The 17092-nt window shown below is 49.5% G+C and overlaps 6 protein-coding genes across 6 annotated transcripts; 3 read left to right on the top strand and 3 right to left on the bottom strand. All coding sequences in view use genetic code 12, as the record gives it.

Annotated features, from left to right (window-relative positions):
* Positions 1-129: 129 nt before the first annotated feature.
* On the top strand, positions 130-2277 carry FOB63_004179 (Zn(II)2Cys6 transcription factor; the record flags this gene model as incomplete). Its single annotated transcript, XM_002614986.2, has 1 exon — positions 130-2277. One exon carries the CDS (start codon positions 130-132, stop codon positions 2275-2277), a length of 2148 nt encoding a protein of 715 aa, XP_002615032.2.
* A 129-nt stretch (positions 2278-2406) lies between these two features.
* Positions 2407-4269, bottom strand: FOB63_004178 (uncharacterized protein; the record flags this gene model as incomplete). Its single annotated transcript, XM_002614988.2, has 1 exon — positions 2407-4269. The coding sequence occupies one exon, from the start codon at positions 4267-4269 to the stop codon at positions 2407-2409; it is 1863 nt and encodes a 620-aa protein (XP_002615034.2).
* Positions 4270-6101: 1832 nt separating this feature from the next.
* On the bottom strand, positions 6102-7850 carry DAK2 (dihydroxyacetone kinase; the record flags this gene model as incomplete). Its single annotated transcript, XM_002614989.1, has 1 exon — positions 6102-7850. One exon carries the CDS (start codon positions 7848-7850, stop codon positions 6102-6104), a length of 1749 nt encoding a protein of 582 aa, XP_002615035.1.
* A 1727-nt stretch (positions 7851-9577) lies between these two features.
* Positions 9578-11749, top strand: ARG81 (Arg81p; the record flags this gene model as incomplete). The annotated part of the gene is made up of 1 exon (XM_002614990.1): positions 9578-11749. The coding sequence occupies one exon, from the start codon at positions 9578-9580 to the stop codon at positions 11747-11749; it is 2172 nt and encodes a 723-aa protein (XP_002615036.1).
* A 2238-nt stretch (positions 11750-13987) lies between these two features.
* PGA6 (Pga6p) lies at positions 13988-14662 on the top strand (the record flags this gene model as incomplete). Its single annotated transcript, XM_002614991.1, has 1 exon — positions 13988-14662. One exon carries the CDS (start codon positions 13988-13990, stop codon positions 14660-14662), a length of 675 nt encoding a protein of 224 aa, XP_002615037.1.
* A 676-nt stretch (positions 14663-15338) lies between these two features.
* On the bottom strand, positions 15339-16925 carry ERO1 (ER oxidoreductin; the record flags this gene model as incomplete). Its single annotated transcript, XM_002614992.1, has 1 exon — positions 15339-16925. One exon carries the CDS (start codon positions 16923-16925, stop codon positions 15339-15341), a length of 1587 nt encoding a protein of 528 aa, XP_002615038.1.
* Positions 16926-17092: the final 167 nt, after the last annotated feature.

Raw genomic sequence — 17092 nt, 5'->3', positions numbered from 1 at the left:
CCGCATTTTTGCCCTCATTGTGTCTTCTGCTGGAAGAATAACCGGGAACCTTTACCTCCAGGTTTTTTTTTCCCTCTTGTTTCGACCTTTCTCCCCAAGGCTGTTTGCTTTTTCTGTGTCTGGGGGCCCATGGCCGCTTCTATTCGCCAACGAGGCGAGTATCTGAAAAATGGCTGCAAAGAATGCAAACGCCGCAAGATCAAGTGTGACGAGTTTGTGGACCCTCCGAAAGGGGTGGCTGCCAAAATCAATGCGCAGGGCCGGCCCCTGTGCTGGCAGTGTACGCGCCTTGGCAAAGAATGCGTCTATCCACGGAGGGGCGAGCGGGTGGCCCGCGTGTCACGCAAGGCGATGATGCTGCAAAGCATGGCGCATGCATCAACAATGCAAGATGTCGGTGTGATGGCGCCAAGTGTCTCAACCACTGTTGCAGCGCACGCCACAGCTCGAAACGCAGTAAGCGTGCTGCCGCACGTCCCACCTGCCCCGCAGGCGTCTCAGGCACCATATGCGTCACAAGCGCAGCCGGTTACGCAGTCAGACAGCGTAGGATTGCTCCTGAGCGGCTTGAACTTCCCCTCGGTACTGATGGTGGCGGGAAATGTCTCGGGATCTGCTGGTGTCGCTGGTGTCGCTGGTGTCGCTGGTGTCGCTGGTGTCGCTGGTGTCGCTGGTGTCTCTGGTGTTGCGGGTGTCTCTGGTAGCGTGGCCCACATTCCGCCTCTCATCCCTCCGACAGTACCCCATCCCGTGTTCGGTGCGTCAGACTTGACCGACTCGGCGTCCTTGTTCAACATCAGCCCGTGGCGCCCGTATGACCACGGCGACTTGACTGGCTTGGCCACAGACTTAAACAATTTGGTCTCCGAAATGTCCGAACGCAATCACCCGACACCGCCTACACCTATAAGCGAGGGCAGCTCTAGTGAAGAGGCGAAAAGGCATCGGGCTCCAGATGCTATCCCCCACAATATCTTGTTAGACCTGATCCAAGTCAACGGTCCGCAAGAGCACATGTTCCTTCAGAGATTTTACCACGAGTTTGCCAACATCATTCTTCCCTTCCAGCTGTATGATCCAATTGCACAATCTTACTTCAATCCCGCCCGTGACATCTTGCTCAAATCTGCTCGTGATGAACCATTCTTGCTTGCAGCCATCTTAGCCCAAGGTGCACGCCTGTGTTATGCTCAATCTGCTTTACCCGAAGATGAAGAGGCCCACTACCATTACTTGCTGCGATGTCTCAAGCTTCTAGGCCCTGCTCTAGGAGAGACTAGTGAAAAAGCTGGTCTGCAACTCGTGTCTAATATCGAGTCTGTCCTTCTTACAGTTCTTCTCTTGGCGTCTTCGAACGCGGCAAATCCAAAGCAAAACTGGCGCCCCCATTTGAAAGGAGCTAAAGACCTTCTCATCAAGCACACAGCCAGTCGTGGTGCTGTGGGCCGATCGAAGGTGCTAGTGTTTTGCAAATACTGGTTTATTCTGTTTGAGATCTTGGCTGGCTTGGGTCTGCGTTTGGGGGGAACCGTTCATCTGGAGCGTGAGCTCGATATCCTTTTGAATTGCTCTGATCCGCTCGAAACTCACATCCTCACAGAGCTAGGAGTGTTGCTTCCCAATGGGTTCAACATTCTTGGTGGCTATCACAATGATTGCATCCATCTGTTTCGTGACATTATAAAGCTTCTAAACAAAGCACGCAACAACCCCATGTATGAGCGCTCCGAAACATCTGAATATGTACGCATCTTGGGCTCGCTTCACTCTCAGATGCAATTCGAGTTCCTCAACCGTCTGGGAATCTTTAGTACTTCCCAGCTACCTTTGCCGACTATTCCGCAAGGTCTTTTACTCGAGCGTTTACCAGGTGCTCACGACAATTTATTCATTAGTTGGATGGACACATCCCAGCAGACGTATTTGCTCGCTGCAACCCTTATCATGTTGACAAATTTCTTGTGCTTACCAATGGCATCGCCGCAAGTCCAGCTGTTGACAACGAAGCTCACAACTCTTCTTAATTATGCCACTGTGGCATCCCGCACCCTGACGATCAAGCACGTCATCATGATGGTGCAATGGCCGGCCCTAGTTGCTGGGCTCCATGCTGTAGGTTCCAGCGACAAGATCGTTGTAGGTGACGTCTTACGCTTTGCAACCAGGGTGGGTGCTGGCAGTGCAAGTCACACCTTAGCCCGGTTAGAACGCTTTTGGATGCATGCAGGTAAAGGTGATACAGAACCGGAGGATCACATCGACGTCGTCAACTATTGATCCATTACATGACTTCAGTCGCGGCGCTGGAAGCCGTAGGTAATATCTATAGTTGAACTACAGTCAATCTACGATATATTCCTGACTAAGGTGTACTTTTTTTCGTTTCAATATCTTTCTTTCGATGATTCATGCCTCCTGCAAAATATTATACCAGTTCATATTGTTGGCGGCCATCTCAAGTCTTGTATCAAGAGAATTCGAGGCTCCTCGTCTGTCGTTTTGAATCTTCCACCCAACACGTTCAGCCCCAAGTCTCGCCCCGTCCAAGTTGGCAGACGTTGGACCTATACGAAGTGAGGCATTCTTCCCAACCATATACAAGGGTAAATCCTCGTTCCACTGAAGGTGTTCCGTCAAGCAGGGAAACCCACCAACAACATCGATTGGAAACTCATTCAAAATTGGACGCATGAACTCCAAGCCTTCAATATCTGGCAGCACTCCAGTAGCGCAGCATACATAATCAGCCGAGAGCCAAGACTCTGTATCGTCGTCCTCAGCCCCCATCTCATCTAATGATACATTTTCTGAACTTTGCGTAGACGAGATATCACTGGATACGTATTCAATATTCAATGCCTCTATTTTTTCGGCCATTTCACTAGTAAATGAATTCATATCACTAGTAACTGAATTCATATCGCTAGATAATATGGATGTGTCACTAGTGCAAGGTTTCACCTCGTCAGATGTCGAAGGTTTAGCCGTCTTCAACCGTAACTTCCATCTTCCGTCCACCATTTCTGCTGCATCGATTGTAGTGTACTTCAACATAGAAAGGCGCCCTGCTGCACAGTGTTTCTTAAGAAGCATATGGTACTCAGGGTTGACCAGGCCACCTTCACGCGCATCTGCCATGAGCTGCAAGCGTTCATAATCGCTGTCTAATTGGTAAAAGCTAGCCTTCTTGACATTTTTGTATTTTGTCACCCAGTCCAAGTGGAAATCAAAATGCTTGATCTTCTCTGGACCCCGGAGTAAAAGCGTCGTCGGGATTCCCCGCATGCATGCCACATGGGCCAATTGGGCGGAAGTGAGGCCTCCTCCGACGATGACAAGGTGGGCTGGTGTACGTTGGGAAATTCTCTTTTCCACAGCAGCTGGAGGAAAACGCACTGCTCCACTAAAGATATGCGTCGTGTGACAAGTGTGATCAAGAAAGGATTGCATTCCTTTGTCCACCTGGTCAAGGACAGGTCTGAGCACTGGGAGGGGGAAATTGATCCGACCACGGTGACCACTTGCAACAACACATACTTTAGCAGCGTAGATTTTTCCAGAGCTCGTTGTGACGGTGAACCCGGTTTCATGCATGCCCTTGTCGAATATGTGCACGTCGCCGTAGCAGATGGAAACTACTTCGTCCTTACGTACGCAGTCGCCCAAATTGTAACGTTGAACCAAGCTCTGGCAGAAATCACAGAAAAAGGGCGTCGAGGGTCTGTAGTAGTCTCGCCACTCGCGCATGTTGACGTCCACTATTCCAGGACGGTCATGAGAGGAAGCATTTCTGGAGGCCAGCAGCGATTTCCGGCGCATGCGCTTTTGTTGATGCTTCAGCAATTCTCGTCCCACGACGTTGGGGATTTCCTTCAACTCGCTCTCGCGTCCCGTTTGGTGTGCCCAAGCGACCATGGCGTCGATGTTGCCCGGGTCCGGATGGAAGAACATGGGCGAGCGCAAGTGCGGAATCTGGCATGCCCCAAACTGAGCATCCCACTGGCCCATGAAGCGGTCGGCGACGGCGTCCAACACCAAAATCTCGTGCGGCTTGAGTTGCGACGCCAGTTGGTACTGGCGCTTGCCGTTTTTCATTTGGCGGCCATTGCGCTGCCTGAGCCAGTGGAACCGCTGGTGCTCGTCATCGGTGAAAACAGCAGCAGGCGTGTTTTCGCAGAGCCGAGCTGCCACTGCAAGGCCACAAGTGCCTCCACCAACAATAATGACCTCGAAGAAGTTATCGGAAAGAATATCGGGAACGGGAGCCATACAGCGGCATACTTCCCGCCGCAGCAACTTTTATACTTCCCCATAACCACGTCAGTAGCGGCGGCCATTGCAGTCGCCAAACACTGGCTCTGTGCTATAACCACAGCAGTACTAGAATGTCGCACTCGCACAAGACGACATTTGCGGAGAAGCTGCCTAATTGGGAAATCATCAACACCGTCTACTCAGCGGTTGGGAAAAAAAATATTTGTCTAATTTCAAGCGCCTGCACTGCCGAAGGTTAAATGATTGCTGCGACAGTGCTTGATTCTTATCTATCGTATATGCAGCTGCCTCCGTCGTGCCTTTGTTTGAGAACAATGCGTTCTTTTTCACATTGCCTGATTATTTTTTGTGTGAAGGCACGTCTCTTTATATATGCGCGCGAGATGGTGGCTGCAAAGATAAAGGATGTCCGGGTGTAGACAATGGCTTGGTGCACGGGTGTACTTGTGGTGTATGGGTGTGTACCTCGAAACGACCGCTGCCACCCTTGTGTAAGGACAGTTGTCCGGGTATGCTCCTCCAACGTCCGAGGAGGACTTCTCGGCCAAGACTTTTCTAGCTTTTGCCTTTTTCTGGTTATTGCCTTTTTCTAAACTTCGGCCACAGACATAGGGGTTTGTGTGCAGGACGCTAAATCATCTTTAGCGCTTGTGCGTAACAAAAAAACAGAAGTCGAAAGGTGCAGATCGTATATCAAAAAGAAAAGATAAGAATGGGGGCATAAGCTTCAGGCTCAGAACCAACATTGTAAGCGTATGAATAAGCCTTGTCAATCACAATATGCTGCAATGACATTTTATGTAAATGCTGAATAGTCCGCTTATTCTTGCTTCTGGCAAGGATGATTTGTATTGTCGTGTCTGCTATGCTGGGATTTAAGTTGGCGTAAGCTTCACCCCAATCTTTTTCCCAACGTTGGACGACTTTCAACGGGAAAAGTCGGGTCGTTTCGCTGTAGTATGGTGGGATTCTTCAAACTTTTGGGTGACATTACTCCAAAATCAGCTGTCTTGTTGTATTCGAAGAAGGTTATTCCAAATCTTCTCCGTTCCTCTTGGTCGCTTATTCCTTCCAACAAATGACTCCTGACGTGGGGGATATGCACCTCTTGTGAAACCCTTTGGATAATTTCTGAATAAGCAATTTGTGGATATGTGGCTGAACAATCTGTGGGAATTCGCCCATTGCTGTGTATTTTAGCTTCTGTTCTACGTCTCATGATGATCGTCCCGGACGAGAATGAATCCGCAGTTGGGCCCGTTTGGAGAAAATTAATCATCAGTAGTGTCATCTTGAAATTTATTGTCTTGAGAAATGAAATAGGAGCTTGTTAAAATACAGTCTCCTGTAGGCGTAATGCTGATTTACATGATTGAATACGATTTTTCTTACTATTGAAACTTGGTGTGCTAAACGACAAAATCACCATGAAAATCACTATGAAACATTGAGTTTTTCGTGTCACCAAAGTAGTCTTCTCGTCGAGATGGAAGAACTGAACTGGTATACGCCAGCCTTTACCATCTATCAAGAATTATTAAGAAATTAGATTACAAAAAAATTAAAAAAAACACAGATTGAAATTATCAGCACAATACATCATGGTAAAACGATGGATATCATGGTAAAACGATGGATATCATGGTAAAATGGACTAAAAAATAGAATTCCGTCCATACTCAACGAAATGCAACTTATTTCTATTCTTGACTTCCAACTTCTTTCCCCAGTATGCTTTGCCCTACATGCGTTCCTATGGATGTCTATTTCTTAAATCTATCAAGTACCAATAATATTCTGCGTCAGTTCCCCTCTGAATTTCCATCTTAGTATTCTCCGGCAAATCCTTCAATCAACGCCAACAAGCCCACTGCTCCAGGGTCTGGAACACCGCCGGCAAATTCACTCTCGTCGACGTACGACGCCCGACCAAACTTCGCCTCCAAGTTAGCAGTTTCCTCGCATCCGGCACGGGCCGCCTCAACGGCCTTTTTCAAGTCTCCAGACTCCACCAAAACGTCAACAAATGGTTGCAAAGTGTCGACCAACGTACGGCCGCCTTTTCTGGCCTTCGTGTACTTGAACAAACTATCATAGAGCGCCGCATGCAAAGCCTTGGCCACCAGGGCAATTTCGGCGTTCTGGGCCTCCTTCAAGTTCTTGACAAAGCCCGTGAGGAAAATGGCATAGATGCCGCCCGAGGTTCCGCCCATGTGGTCTTCGACAACGTCGGTGAGCGCACTTAAAACCGCCACAGGGTCGTCCAAATGCGGCTTGAGCTCCTTGGAATCAAGCGCCGCCAAAACTCCCTTGGCCCCGCTCTCAAGCGTCTCGCCACAGTCGCCGTCGCCCACTTGCGTGTCGTACTTCGTAATGAGCGGCTCCTTTTCAATCACACGGTTCATTGCCGCCTTCAATGCCTTGGAAAACCGGCCGCTGTCGATCTTCACGTTACCCTGAGGAAGAGAAACATTCTCCTTGTCATTGTGGGTCTCCTTGCGGTCTGCAGCCCACTGTTCGCCGCTGTACAGTTTAGGTTTCCATCCGGGCGCATCTGTAGGAGCATCCAAAAAGTTGAGAATGTCCAGCAGCGAATACTCGTCTGTGGCCGCTTTCTTCAAGTTAAGAAGCGTAAGCGAAAATCCAGGAGCGCTCAAGGAGGTGACAAAGTCTGAAATGTAAACCCGCGTTGGCTTTTTCTCCAAGGGACACCGGGCCACAGCATAATGGGCAATGGCATACAACTCCAACGAAGACGTGCCGCCAATGTTGTTGACCACCAAAACATAGTCGTCGTCCTTGTCGAAGTCCAAGTAGTGGCGCTCCTTGTCGTTTTCGTCCAACAAACGCTTGTACAACACGTCCACCAAGTCGGTGATGGGTGGAATCTGCAACTTTTCGCCGGGCTCGTTGTGGATACCAAGGCCCAATTCGGCCTGTCCTGCTCCTGTGAGCTCGGTCTCTTCGGCCTTGCCTGGAACTGACGTTCTGTCCAAAGCGGCGCTCATGGTGACCAACGCCGAATTGACTTGGCGGCCCAATGCACCCACGTGCGCCAATTTCCCGCCTGCTGCAGCGGCACCACCAACAACCTTGTGCACTATGGCTGTACCCGCCAAGCCACGGCGACCCACCATGGCGTTTTGCGTGCGGCCCACGGCAACATCGTCCGACACAGACACAACCTCAATTGGGTAGCCGTCCCGCTGGGCACGCTCGGCCACAAGCCCGAAATGCAACACGTCGCCCGTGTAGTTTTTTACAACCACCACAGCCCCCTGCTCCTTATTGGCGGTGGCTTTCAATGCCGCCATGATCTGGCGGGTCAGCGGCGACGCGAAAATGGCCCCGCTGACGGCCGCGTCGAGCAAATTCGATCCCACAAAGCCCAGGTGGAGCGGTTCGTGGCCTGCGCCACCTCCGCTAATTACAGCCACTTTTTTACCCGCCTTTGGGTTGAAAACAACCTTTTCTTCTGGAATTATCCCAAGAGCAGGATTGGCCGCTGCGAGCCCGCGCAAGGCCGAAAGAACCAAGTCGTCGTCTTTGGGGTAGATCCAGTGTTTGTGTGACATTGCAGAAATATGATTGTGTAGAAAGAAAAGCGGAATGAAAAAGATCAAAGTTGAGGCGGAAACTTCGGGGCACTAGCAAGTTATATAGTCCGACTTGCGTCATTGTGCGCATTGCAGAAGTATGCGCTTACGGAGAAAGCAAGAACATGGAGGCAAATTCCAGGAGAATGGACAAGATAAAAAAGAGGGTGGAGGCCATTCCACTTCCAGCTCTGGCGGTCTTTTCCTCTTAGAAGTGATGGTTGTTTTCTCTTATTTGGGTGCATGTTTTTCTGGACTTGAGCCTTGAGGTTATCTAAAGCATAAAACAATGCATGAAAAGACAAAACGTTCTTTGGTAAAAATTCATCAATGCATGGGGCAAACAATCTCGAGGGATTATGTACGTCGAAAAGTTTAATCAAAGTTGGGCGTTGTGTTTCGACTGCTTTGGCTTGTACATTGGAGATGACGGATGTCAGGCATAAACTATCTCATATTCCTGTTATCATTACGGATTGTAAGCATTGATTTACATCCCAGTGAAATGATAGTCTAGAATGTCTCCTTTGTTCAATTTGTCATTGGCAAAGTAAGTAGTGCTTAGGCACGATCATCAAGAAACCAAACATGTGAGTGGTTGTCTTGGCCTAGACTTCGATAGGTGTTTATTATCTACTTGACCCATCTAGTAGAGCCTTTCCGATTGTTGAACACCAAGCCACCCATTCATAACTCTTTGTTCTAACCACTTGATGAAAGCTCAGTGACATTGCATCAATTTAGGAACTTTAGTGTGCCGATCTTCTTCCGTGTCTCGCACTGGTATTGTCTATCAGAATCAGCCCAAAAATGAACTTTCTAAGCATCCACTAGCATGCTAATGATCGATTTTTAAAGTCACTCTATTACATATTCAAACTCTTTTCAATGCTGCGTAGATGGAACTAGCAACTACCTCGCCATAAGTATATTCTAGTTACTCTATCAGGTGAACTCTATGATTACTGGGTGGGTTCTACAAAGGCATAAGAAGACACTGTCAGTCGTGTTTGGGAGACTTCCATTCGTCTTCAATGTTCAAGCATATCTGTTTCCAAAACTTTTTAGTGTGGTTCTTCTCTGGGATGTAGATACCAGTAGAGGTTTAGTAGCTGGCTTCAATCTTTGAACCAAGACTCTGTCGAACAATGGCTTCAAGCTGTTTCGTGATTTCCAGGTAGAAAGGCTGTTTAGTGATTTATAGCCGTTTGAATCATCAGTCTTACCGTTCTAATTTGAGATCCGGATAGACATAAAAGCTTCCGAATACTCAATTCCAACGAAGCTGATCTTATTTCTAGAGCTGGAGTTAACAGCGATTGAATTTCCAGTTGCTCTTTTCCACCCTCTTTTGCAATCTACTGTTAGTTCTTCCATATAAGAGAGACTCGTCCTGATAAGAAGAACAAACTTACGAAGCACTATTGCAAAACTCAATGAAATGTGGCAGACAAAAGAAAACTCACAAAACCTCGCCTTTAAGCTCGCCTTTAAGATCGCCTTAAGCTCGCCTTTAAGCTCGCCTTTAGCCTCTGTTCGATTTGTTCTTCATTACTACCATTCTAGTGCATGGACCACGTTTGCGCGGTCACCTGCCGTTTTCGGAAGTCATCGCCAACTCCATCGCCAGTTTCCAAAAGACTCCACTTCACAGCTCTTCTCGCCGTTTCTTTCCGTTTCCGGCTCTCCTCTTTTCTCGCGCCTCCATGGTCTCCCGCAAGTCGAAGACATTCACCGGCTGCTTCACGTGTCGCTCGAGGAAAATCAGATGCGATCTCCATCGCCCACAATGTCTCAACTGCCGAAAATCGGATCTCACGTGCTCAGGCTACGACATAAAGCTTTGCTGGCTGCTTCCAGTCAAATTCACGCCCAATGGGCGCAATCCCATCCAGGGCCGCGTCGTCTTTCCCAAAGAAGACAAGCGGGCCAGCTTTTTCCAGCGACGAAGAGTGTCGTTTGTAGTGTGGGAAAAGGCCTACGAGACGTATGACGACATGGACCACGACCTCAACATGCTCCGGCCAGGGCCCGGAACGACTTTCCAGGGCCCCTTTGGTGTATTCCGACAAGAACGCAACAGTCTTGAAAACGACGCCCTCCAAGCCAAAACAGCACCTACATCGAGCCAGTCGCCTGCCGAGCAGACTTCTGTGGCGCCCAAGGCCAGCCCGAACGGCACGGCGGCGCTCCAGCCGGGCCACAACGTGGGGCTCGCCAACTTGGAGTTGGAGCAGAATTTCTCGGGCGAGCTCTGGCTCTCGACCGAGTTGCGTGAGCACGCTCTTCTCACGGCCGCAGCGCTCAACGGCGACCCGCAGTTTCTTGACTTTGCGCCGCCCGACGAGCAGACCGACTTGTTGGACTTGGTGTTCCACCGACGGCAGGAGCACGCGAGCGGGCCGTCCAGCTTCGCCTTCGCCGAGCCGTTGGAGATCCAGCTCCATGCGGCGCCGCACGATCGCGACGGCGCCCGCATGCCCGAAGCCCTCATGGAAATCGTGCGCCGGCCGCCCGACTTGGCCTTTGACGTTTCGCACCCAAACGGCCTTCCCGTGCCCACCACGGCGTTCCATGTCCAGCCTTTGACACGCTACTTGCTCCACTACTACGTCAACCACGTGGCCGACTTGATGACGGTGCTCCCGTTGACGGACAACCCGTGGAAAAGCATCTACTTCCCAAGAGCTCTTCTGGCCATCGGAGAACTAGCAGCTTTAGGCCAGACGTCGGCAGCGAAAAATGCGCTTCTCAACGCCCTCTTGGCCGTGGCCGCGTTCAACTTGCAGAGTAAGTTTGCCAAGGGATCGCCGCAGATGCGGTTCTACCTTGACTTGGGCATCCGGCTCCGCAACCAGGCCAGTCTTTTCGTCAAGGCGTTGCTTGGGCCCAACGACTCGGCTGCAGGCGTGGCCCGGTGTGTGGCGCAGGAAAAGTACAAGGACGTGCTCTGCGCCGTGATGTCGATGATCTCGGTCGACTTGGTGTGGGGCACCATGCAAGACACGGCCTTCTACTTGGACTGGTGTGGCAAGGTGATCCGGGCGAAAATGGCCCACAAGAGGAAGCTTCTGCCCAAGGCCCGGCTCTTGCACCGTATCTTTGCCAGCATGCGCCTCATCCAGGACCTGACCAGCTTGGACGTGGATAACGACCACGGGTCCGAGGAGTTTTTGGACGGGCCGTTTGGGCTTTTGGAAAAGGGCCGCATCGACTACATCGTGGACGCCACGCCGCTTTTCGTCGACAAGAAGTTGGTCAATGCCGACAAGCACGACGAGCGGTTTGCTACGGCGGCGCTCAACGGGCTTCCGAGTCTGCTTCTTGCGCTCTTTGGTGATACTGTGCGGTTGCGGCGAGAAATGATGCGCCAGAACGCTTCGCCGGCTTTCGCCGACAAAATTCTGCAGTTGCAGTCCCGCATGGACCACTGGACGCTTGACTGGAAACTTTTCGACGACCAGAAACGGTTCCCGTCGCCAATGCACGAGGCCACATACCTTCACATCATGTCGTTCTACCACGCTTTGGTGATTTACTTCCGCCGCTTGATTCAGCAGGTCCCGCCTTCCGAGATCCAGGACAAGGTGCGCCAGACCCTCGAGCATTTGAACCTGCTCCAGAAACTCATAGCCGCAGACGAGGCCCACATCATCCCGCTTTTTTGGCAGGGCTTTATTGCGGGATGCGAAGCGACATCGGAGGAGCTCCAGGCGGGCTTCAAACAATGGGGTGCCGATATAGCGCAGTATTTGGGCAGTTACTGGGGTGCCAGACAGATCATGCTTGAAGTGTGGAGGCGCAAACGTTTGCACGAAGCAGGCGCAGATTGGGTCAGTGTGATTCGGGACTGGGAAATGAACCTTATGCTCAATTAAGCATATACTATTGGGAAATGCATAGAAGTACGAGAGATGCTGTAGTATTTGTCCGCTAACTCTTGATAAGATAATTGTAGACAAGAAAAGTTGACGTTGGTCAAAGCCCAGTATGCGAGCAGGCACTCGGAAAAATCAATGCAATATCGATCATTCAGACACAAGTGTTTTTTTTTTTCAAACCATGTGAAGTGACGTTTCCAGTTTGACTATAGTTCTGGTAATGTTGAGGTTATATATAATGTTACATGAAGACCGGGATTGCAGGTTTGATTACTGACTTCGCATCTTCAACAATTAGAACCCGTCAGCCCATTATACTGATCACGATGATTTACTCTCAAGTTTGGCCATTGTATTCCTGCAAATTTACTGTTTTCCTGACTCTCTGGAGCTTAGGAGTTTCTTTGCTTTTCACCTGTAACATTTCTCGCAACTGTGGTCTCTGTAAAATGCCAAAGGCTACTCGAATGAAATTGGACCCGGGAAAGGACAACAGGAGGAAGAATATTAACTTTATATCCAAACAAAGACAAACAAAAGCGAAGTTTATCCTTTTCATCACAGTCATCCAGATGATATGGTAATTTCTTTGGCAATTTCGTTGGCTTTCTTAGTTTGTTATAGCGCAACATCTTTTATTCTAGACTGATTATGGGAGATGATGATTCATCCTACTCACAAATGAAGATCCCATTACAAAACTCAAGAAGAAGCAGCCCACTTCATATCTATTAAAGTTGAAGGGATATTCCAACTTGTACATTTCAGGCGTACATATTTCTCTAATTCGTGCCCAAACAGCGCATATTTTGCAAACATTATGCTGAGAATAGATTGAAATCTACGTAAGGTTACGAACAAGCGACATTCCTCTGTTCTCACGCAATAATCTATTTGAAGATTACCTTGATCCTTCTAGAAAACAAACAAAACGGTACCAGCTCTAAGGGACCCAATAAACTTCATTGAACGCCTAGATCTTTCTGAAGGTTGGGCTCTCTGCTGATCTTTTCTGTATCCGTGACCATGAAAACATTACTTTCAAGACAGTAATTGCTGATTAGTCATGCTAGGGATCTTTCGGCTTTGATTTCGTCAAAAAAGATCAATGTAGTCAATTCGGAGAAGAATACGTTTGATGGTATAGAAATGATACTTCTGAAAGTGCATTCATAAAAGCTACAGAGCACTTTTTCAGTAGAAGAGAAACATGGCACTGATCATGAAGTTAAACGTATACAAACAAAGTTGCACGAAATCTTGATCTGCCTCTATATGCGGATTGAGACCCATTCTACGCTGAAGCCGACGTCTCTGAAAATACTAACCTCTCGAAAATGGGGGTTTTGTTCGTTGCCCCGAAGAAACGGATCTGAAGATGAGATCGCAGCCTGCGTTAGCATGACATGTGGCTTTATGTGTTGGCAAACGATCAAGAGTCAAATACCACTCAAGTCAATTATCACTCAAGTCAATTATCAGTCAAGTCAATTGCCACTCAAGTCAATTATCAGTCAAGTCAATTACCACTCAAGTCAATTATCAGTCAAGTCAATTACCACTCAAGTCAAATATCACTCAAGTATTTACATGCCTATTATCCTAGTAGTCAACTTTACCGTGACGGATCTCATGGCTATCCATATGAACCATCTAGGCGGATCTGGCAAAGACCCAGTCAAAAAGGTTACGAACACCTCTGGCCAGGGTTACTGATTTCGAGAACGCGGACATTCTCACATGGCTGAACAGTAGCCCGAGCCGAGAGGAGACATACACGGTCGAGCCACATAAGAGCATGTACACCGTCCACGCGAGTCGGCAAGAGCCGTCCTATTGTGTCGCCTTTACAACGGCAAAAGCGCATTCCCCGATTGGTATGGCGTTGTGCCCGATTTGGCCAAGGCGCGCGCGCTTCTGGACCCGCAGCAACGCGCAGGCAGGGGCCCTTCGCTTGCATACAGTCATGTTTGTTTTGCATCGAACGCGCGTGTTTACCAAACACGCATCTAGCCCATACATCTCCACACTTTATACCTGACGCCGTCTCGCCATACGCGTCGTGGATACTCCTGTCAAACGGGCGTGTCTGGTATGCTTGGCTGTGACAGCGCGTTGCGTCTGCTTCTGGACCGAAAAAGAAAAGACGACAGCCCAAAACTGAAAACTATATAAGACGCCCCACCTCCTTCGTTTTTCCAGTCCATTACCAACTCACTTTTACACTCGCTCAACATGAAGTTCGCTCTTGCCTCCGCTGCCCTTGTCGCCTCTGCCGTTTCCGTCTCTGTCGAGTCCGAGTCCGTCTCTCTTGACATTGCCTATGTCACCCACAATGTCACCACCGAGGTCACCATCACCTCTTGTTCCGACAACAAGTGCGACAGCACCGTGGCCCCAGTCCCTCTCACTTCGTCTGTTGTGACCACCACTGTCAGCGGCGTCGAAACCATCTACACCACTGTGTGCCCTGAATCCACCGAGTCTGCTCCAGCTCCAGCTCCATCTGCCCCAGCTCCAGCTCCATCTGCGCCAGCTTCCGCCCCAGCCCCAGCTCCTTCTGCCTCTGCTCCAGGTTCTGCTGCTCCAGCGCCAGCTCCTTCCGCTTCTGCTCCAGCTGCTGCTCCTTCTGCTTCTGCTCCAGCTCCAGCTCCTTCTGCTCCAGTTTCTGCCGAGGCCGAGAACTCGCCTATCCCAAGCGGATCGGATGTTTACGTTGACGTGACCAGCACCCCAGTCGAGACTGCCTCCACTGGCGTTGAGCTCACTGTCACTGCTCAGTCTTCTTTCACTTCGGTCTACAACAGTGCCTCTCCTTCTGCTGGTGTCAGCACTTACGCTGGAGGTGCTAACAGAAACGCAATCGCCGGTGCTGCTGGTTTGGTCGGCGCTGTTGCTTTGTTGTTGTAAGCCTCGCGGCCTGCTTGTAAAATATACGGTATAGGGTTTAAATCAATAAGTTGTTTCATGCGAGTAGATGCAGAAATGTGTCAAGAGTGCACGTAGTCATTGTCGACCGTTGGACTGACGAGCAAAATTAATTCGCCAGACGACTAATCTAAAATAGGAGTATGTTTGCGGACTGCTTCTTTAAACTTGTGGTGGCCATCCGAATTTTACAATGTGAACGCGTCCGTTTTGGTGTAGTCTAGATGGCATTTACTGTTTTAGCTCGCGTTGAAGCTTGGTAATTGCGTTGTTCAAAGTGCTATGTTGGCCGAACACTAAAAAATAGTCATAATGTACTACTACATGCGGTTCTATGGACTGTGAATCGTCGTACACATTAACGCCTTGACGTTTGCTCACATACGCCTTAATTGGATTCTACTAGTTTAGTTTCAATCTAATTGAGAGACGCAAGTTTCAGGAGAAGTTTACAGCAACATAGTAAGCCCTGCGTTCGGTGTTGTTAGAACAAGTACTAGATTTGTTCTAACAACTGTCCTTTCCACCCCTAAACCTTTCCTAGCTTAGGTCATCATTTCATCGAGAGCAAGCTGTTCCCTTCCATCTACATAAACCTACTCGAATCCAAACTTTGTAATCACAATTTCACTGTACGAGCCTAAAGCTCTCTATACCCTTACAACTCATCATCGAGCTGAGTTTTCCCCGATGGGACATAAACTGCCTTACCCACATAAACATCCCAGAACCCACTGACATAGTACAAGGTGAGATCATAAATTGTTTTGGGAAACTGCACGTATGAGTTCCAAATGAAGTGCAAAGCCTCCTTGACGTTTTCCAACTCATCCCAGAAAGTCTGTTGTTGCGTACTGTGTGTCAAAATACCTTCCTGTACCACTACTTTCTCAGGCAATTCATTTTCAGCCTCTGTTTTCTTTTCTTTAGGCTGGAATGCCATGAATGGGAACTCGAGGCCTCGGTCATGAAGCGGCTCATAATCTCCCATCTGCGCCCGCCCTTCTGCAACATCCTGCAAGTGGCGCAAGTACATTTGCTTGAAGTTGTTGATGGATGCAACGGATTTCGAGAGACGGTCGAATGTGTTGAAGAGCGCCACCAACTCAATACGGCGGAACTTCACCAAGTGTTGAATGTCTGGGTCTTCCAGGTCAAACAAGATCTTGAGCGCTGTTCCGTAACCGATCGTCTGCAACTTTCCCCACATGCGGCATCTGTCGCATCCAACGCAGTCCATGATGGCCGACACATTGCGGAAGCGCAGTCTGAATTCGTTTTTCAACTCTGGGTCGACGGTTTGCGGGTCGAAAAGCCTGTGGGCATCGAAAAGCGTCTCCTGGGCCAATTCCGAAGTGATCTCGCCCAACATTTCTCCGTACTGGCGCACATTGACATGCGAGTTGATCACAAGCTGGTCCGAGTCGGCCTTTGCGTTGTTCTCGATGTACGAGGGCACCAGTACCAACTCGGACAACCGAACAATCGCCTGCGATACAAGCGCATAGTTGAAGTAGATGTTGGACAAGCGATCGCCAAACTTACCTACACGGTCCATGAAAACCTGGAGGTTGGGCTTGAACTCGCCTGTGGTCAGGTCCAAGTACTCGTTTGACAAGTGCACGGCAATCGACGCATGGAGACCGGAAATCACACGGTAAAACAAGTTCTTCTCCACACATTGCTCGCGCTCGCCGTCCAGCGACATGGGGCTGGTGTTGGGGAAACAATTCTCCGAGTAAATGGCCTTCCACACATCAAACGACTGCACACCACCGTATCCGGTGAAGCGTTCTGGGTTTTCCACCAAGTCCACAAAGACACAGTTGTTGCCTTCGTCAATGTGGCAGTAGTCCAAATCCTCGCATGTCTCGGCCACGTCGTTGCCGGCAGGCTCTCTTTGGATCAGGCCCAACTGCGCTGGGCTGAGTTCTTCTGACACCTCGGACCAGTTGAACTTGTCCAAAACCTCAACAGCACAGTTGCGGGTGGCACAGAAATGCTGGGCGTTCCAGAACTTGCACTGTTTGTCCAAGTCAAGCTTGAAGTGGCGGAAAAACGGCGTCTGTATGAGTTTCTGGAGCACAGGCCGGAGATGAGCATTCATCTGATCAATGTAGGAGAAGGTTGTGTTGCATGTTGGGGTGATGATCTGCAGACAGAAGTCGGGCGAGTCAAAGGGCGTAACCGAAGCAGCTACAAGTGCCCAAATCAGCACGAACCAAGCGAAAAGAGCAAGTTGCATTGGTGTTGCAGTTTCCAGATGGCGAAATTTCAATCAGTGGGCCGACGGCGCTTGGACGTCACGTGCGCGGAAAAACCGCCACGTCAGTCGTAGAAGCATACAGAAAAACCACGGCAAGATTTGGGGGGCGACCGCATTTTTCCATTTGTGGGCGCTTAATTACAGGC

The sequence above is a fragment of the Clavispora lusitaniae genome (genome assembly GCF_014636115.1).
Source record: "Clavispora lusitaniae strain FDAARGOS_655 chromosome Unknown tig00000187_pilon, whole genome shotgun sequence".
NCBI classification, from domain to species: domain Eukaryota; kingdom Fungi; phylum Ascomycota; class Pichiomycetes; order Serinales; family Metschnikowiaceae; genus Clavispora; species Clavispora lusitaniae.
This window is presented reverse-complemented; position numbering and strand designations above follow the sequence as displayed.